Raw genomic sequence first — 5,565 nt, forward strand, 5'->3', positions numbered from 1 at the left:
ACACTAAGTGTTCCTCCGGTATTCGGGGGTTGCATAATCTCATAGTCATAGGAACATGTATAAGTCATGAAGAAAGCAATAGCAATAAATTAAACGATCATAGTGCTAAGCTAACGTATGGGTCTTGTCCATCACATCATTCTCTAATGATGTGATCCCGTTCATCAAATGACAACACATGTCTATGGCTAGGAAACTTAACCATCTTTTATTAACGAGCTAGTCAAGTAGAGGCATACTAGGGACACTCTGTTTGTCTATGTATCCACACATGTATTAAGTTTCCGGTTAATACAATTCTAGCATGAATATAAACATTTATCATGATATAAGGAAATATAAATAACAACTTTATTATTGCCTCTAGGGCATATTTCCTTCAAAAGACGGTATGGGCTTTCGTGATCTTAAACTTTTTAATCAAGCTCTTTTGGCTAAACAGGCTTGGCGCTTATTGATATACCCAGACTCACTGTGTGCAAAGTTGATGAAGGCAAAGTATTATCCTCAGGGACATATTCTGGATATGGTGTTCCCGCATTCTTCATCAGTTACTTGGCAGGGTATTATGCATGGCTTGGAACTGCTTAAGAAAGGGGTCACTTGGAGAGTGTGTGATGGGTCTAGTATTAATATTTTGAGGGATAATTGGATTCCCAGAAACAATGGCCTAAAAATTTCTGCAAAAAGGCATAATACAAGACTAAAGTGGGTATCAGAGTTATTCATGAGCATGAGTAAATGTTGGGATGCGAATTTGGTGAAGCATATCTTCTATCCACATGACGCTGATGAGATTCTAAAGATTCGTATTCATGGCCATGGGGAGGGAGACTTTGTTGCGTGGAATTACGAGAACAATGGTATACTTTCTGTTAAAAGTGCATACAATTTTGCGCTTAAATTGAAGGAGGGTCAAGATACCTTTGGTCAATCTAGTGTCGAACCAGAGGGGGAAAGGAGGATATGGCGGTTAATCTGGAAGGCTAATATTCCTCATAAGATTAGAATTTTTGCGTGGCGAGCTGCTACGAATAGTTTGGCAGTCTAGTTGAATAGAGGTAAACACCATCACACTAATTCAGGTACGTGCACTATTTGTGGGGTGGAAGATGAAAGCACTTTTCATGCTCTAGTGAGGTGTCCTAAAGCTCGTACTCTGCGGTTCGCCTTGAGAGACTCTTGGAATATTCCGGATGAAGAGCTCTTCAAATGCTCGGGTCCAGACTGGCTTTTGAGTTTGCTAGATCAGTTGAGCCTACAGCAGCGAGAACAAATTTTATTCCTCTTCTGGCAAGCTTGGCATCTGAGAAATGATTTAATTTTTGGAAAAGGGAAACAATCCATTTCTAACTCGGCAAATTTTGTGCAAATTTATTGGTCCTCCTTTTCGGCCAACCACGACGCTATACAATTGGATTCTCGCGACAAAGGTAAGGAAAAGGTGAGAGGTGTTATTGCGGATTTTGCCTCGGTGGAAGAGCATGAGGTGTGGAAAGTTCCTCCTTCGGATTATATCAAGATCAATGTCGATACTAGTTTTGTGGAGAGTATTAATGCTGCCAGTGTGGGAGTTGTCGATAGGAATTCGTCCGGCGAAGGGATTTTATTGGTCAGTGTACTAGTGTCAATGAAGCCGAGCTCCGCGCCTGCCTAGCAGGTCTTTATATTGGTATTACCCTTCACCAGTCTATTAGTTTGGAGACTGATTGTGCTTTCGTACATTCTTTCCTTGCGAATGACAAGCTTAACAGATCCGCTCTGGTTGACCTGAAGAAAGAGGCTCTGAGTATAGTCAAGATGTTCCAAAATGTGAGCTTTTTGAAAATAAATCGGCGTGCCAATGTGGTGGCACATGAGATTGCTAAGTTTAGTTTTAATAGTAGGTCCGATGGGTTGCTCGTCAACTCTGTACCACCCTGCGTGGTTTATGCTGTAATGACTGATTGTAATAACTTTTCTGTTTGATTAATTAATATATGGGTTTTTTTAAAAAATACCCCACTTAGCACACCATCCCACTTAATACACGTCTTTATACTTATACTTACTAATAAAGGACAATGCATTTTTCGGAATTTTTGGTTCGTTCACACTTTATAGCTAAAGTAAAAATAAGTTACTGCTGGGGGATCGAACTCAAGACCTTTCCTCAAGATATCAGCTACAACAACCAACTGGGCTACTAATTTTAATGTTGATTAGTCTCACCTCACGTTTTTGAACCGATCCACACCGACTTAGTCTCTCAAAGGTGCTCATAGGGATAAGGTGTGATCAAGTTGTGAGAACTTTGCATTTCAATTGTAATTTCGGTTTTGAAAGTCGTCCGACTAACTTTGAGGCTGATTTATTAGCCAAGCATTCACATTCATTAAATCGGGGCGCCATGTATGGTTGGGCCAACCCCCACGATCCGGTTTGTATCCCACACTCTGTGAACTATGAGTAATAAAGCTTGGTGATTTAAAAAAAAGATGCAGCTGATTATAGGGAAGGTCTGTGGTAAATAAATGCATGGGATAATTAAGAGAAAAATATTGATTGTGGGGTTGTTGAGGACATGCATTTAATAACATGGTCATTAAAGAACTTGAACTTAGACGGGATAACCAGCATTTCTTTGTACTGAATTCGGCGCGGTTAAACATCCTATTTTTATGTTCATATGTATTTTTAATGTATGTGTTTCTGCTCGGATGATGCGCCATTGAAAGTTTTGGTAAACAGGACATGCGCTGTTGAAAGTTTTGGTAGACAGGATAACTAGTGTGTTCTTCATAGTGAATCTTCAAGACCTTGGCGTGCGCCTTCCTGCCACCGGGTCCACTTTTCGAGTGTTGTGCTGTCGAAAGTTTTGGTAGTTTTTTTATATTCATTTGTATTTATATATTAATGCGTGCATTTCTATAAGACTTTGGTGTGCATCTTCCTGCCACCGGGTGCTACTGTTCTTGATGCTGCGCTGTTGAACGTTTTGATAGATGAGACAACTAGCATGTTTTTCATAGTAAACCCACACGGTTAAACATTTGCATCTTATTTTTTTTATGTTCGTTTGTGTTTAATGCATGATTTTTTTTCAAGACCTTGACGTGCGCCTTTGTACCGCCGGGTGCCACTGTTCGGATGCCGTGTTGTTGAAAGTTTTGGTAGACTTTTTATGTTCATTTGTATTTCTCTATTATCTATATTAACACGTGCATTTCTACAAGACCTTTGTGTGCGTCTTCCTGCCACCGGGTGCCACTATTCTGATGCTGCGCTGTTGAACGTTTTTGTAGATGAGACAATTACTAGCGTGTTCTTCATAGTAATTCCGGCACTGTTAAACATCTGCGTGCTATTTTTTATGTTCGTCTCTATTTCTATATTAATCCATGCAATTTTTTTCAAGACCTTAGTGTGCGTCTTCTTGCCACTAGGTGCCACTATACAAATGCCGCATTGTTGAAACTTGAAAGTTTTCGTAAACAGGACAACTAGCATGTTCCTCGTAGTTAATCCGGCGTCATGGGACATCGTGCTCTGCACAAAACGTTATACTATGCACGAAACATCAATTTTACTTTTGTTGCAACACACAGGCATGTGTGATAGTTTCCTCAAAATCATATAACATGGAATTCAGTTCTTACTGAAAAGCATAGTCCTTCACCGGTAAAACAAACTTTAATCAGTGTTATTTTCCCACTGTTTAACAGAACCTTTTATATTCAAGTTTGTCACCAGTATATCTGCTGCACTTTTTCTGTGGATTAACAATATTGACCAACGTTATAAGCACCAGAATTGGTATTATGATATTATTAGGTAAGATCAGCACAACACTGAACAGTTCTATTGTAGATGGACAAAAATGCTTAGTAAGGCCCTGAGGCCCTCTCTTACTGTTCCCATAAACAAATGTGCAAAAAGTTTGCAGATGATATGGTTGTTGATTATCCCCTTTGTTCCCAATGTCCAGGTGAAAGAAAAAGGAAATCATGACTATGCGCTCAATATTTGTTGGATCCCCATATTCAACACATCAAGTTACCAACAGAAACTGTTTCTCTTCGAACTAGTTCGTGAACTACCCTTGTTACTGTCTTTTGGTGTGTGCCTCCCGAATATGTTTAGGGACATGATAAATCCCGAATGTTCGGAATTTAACCATGACAAATTAAATGTTTACGATGGCAATTCTAGTGACGCATGGATGACAAGTTAGTTGACACACGGCAATTTTCTGGCAAAATTAAACTGAAGCACGAAGTTGCAATGCTTGTCAACTAAAGTTGCCGTCCTCGCGTCACTAAACTTGCCATCGAAAACATTCGATTTGCCATGGCGAAATCCCGAATGTTTGGCCGTTATCGAATTTCTATGTTTATCGGATTTCTCATGAATTAAAATGTACTTGACATGACTGTGTGAATTGGTCCACTAGTAGTGAAAAAACATATAAACAATCACAATCATCTGTTTTCTTTTTTGGCCTCTCACCTTGTAAGTACCACGTATTGCTTTGTGTCGAATTAAAAACTCTCTTAATCAAGCAAAATTGAACTAAACTGTCAGCGAGTTCACATTTCAAAACAAGTCCTTATTCCTTGCTGAGTATACATATACATATATTTCATTGCAAGTTGCACATGACACAAGATGCCACAGCGGCGAATGGAATTTTGACGCAGTTTAGTCCGGCGGGCTAAGCACACACAAGTAATAAAACTAGGAAATGTTTCCAGCTAAAATAATTAGGAAATGTTCTGCAAAGCGCGTGCAGGGGTGGAGTCGCGGACGGATGAGAAGGAGGGAGCACGCGCCACTCACAGGAGCGCGATGAGGACGAAGAGCAGGAGCGCGGCGACGAAGGAGTACTTGAGGGCGGCGGCGAAGATGGAGGCGGAGATGAGTACCAGCTGCAGCAGCAGAGCTGCGCCGGCCCAGACCAGCGCGGCCGTCAGCGCCACTGCCGCAGCGTTGTCCGGGGACGGCGCCAGCAGCTGCCCCCAACGTATTTCCGACAGCGGCGGCAGGGAGGGTCCCTGGGGCGGCTTCTCCGCCGGCGGCCCACCGCCGGAGGCTGCGCAGGCGACCACGAGCCGACGGGATCTGGTGCGAGAAGGCCCCATCGGCTTTAGCTCCCCAAGGCTCCGGAGCAGGCGACGGCACGGGGTAGGAAGCAGGGGTAGAATCGGAGTTGTGATTTGTGCCGCCATGGGAGGAAACGGATTGGGGAACGAGACTATAGGCGCACAACGGCATGCCGTTGAGTTCCGTCCGATCAGGAATCGACGGTCCCAATCCACCGAGCTCTTGTCCGGTCACGACGTGGAGTCTGTGTGACTCAAGAACAAGAACTCTCGGTGCGATGCGTTTATACCAGAGAGGTGTGGCACACGGGATTTAACCTACTGCAGATTAACGTCAATATCCCGGAAGTGACAGACGCATTCACGCGTTAAGGGATCTATTCTGCTCGAGCACCGGTTTTTGTGGGAGGCTGTTTTGCTGAATCTGCTAAAGATGCTGTTAGGGCATTTTCAAAGCAGACATCCAAATCAACTTCTGGACCAA

General features: G+C 42.5%; 1 protein-coding gene across 1 annotated transcript; it reads right to left on the bottom strand.

Annotated features, from left to right (window-relative positions):
- Positions 1–4,567: 4,567 nt before the first annotated feature.
- LOC125532156 (uncharacterized) lies at positions 4,568–5,326 on the bottom strand. The gene has a single exon (XM_048696308.2). It carries the CDS (start codon positions 5,205–5,207, stop codon positions 4,815–4,817), a length of 393 nt encoding a protein of 130 aa, XP_048552265.2. The 5' UTR covers positions 5,208–5,326; the 3' UTR covers positions 4,568–4,814.
- Positions 5,327–5,565: the final 239 nt, after the last annotated feature.

The sequence above is a fragment of the Triticum urartu genome, chromosome 5A, assembly GCF_056163025.1.
Source record: "Triticum urartu cultivar PI428250 chromosome 5A, HENAU_Tu73, whole genome shotgun sequence".
NCBI lineage: Eukaryota > Viridiplantae > Streptophyta > Magnoliopsida > Poales > Poaceae > Triticum > Triticum urartu.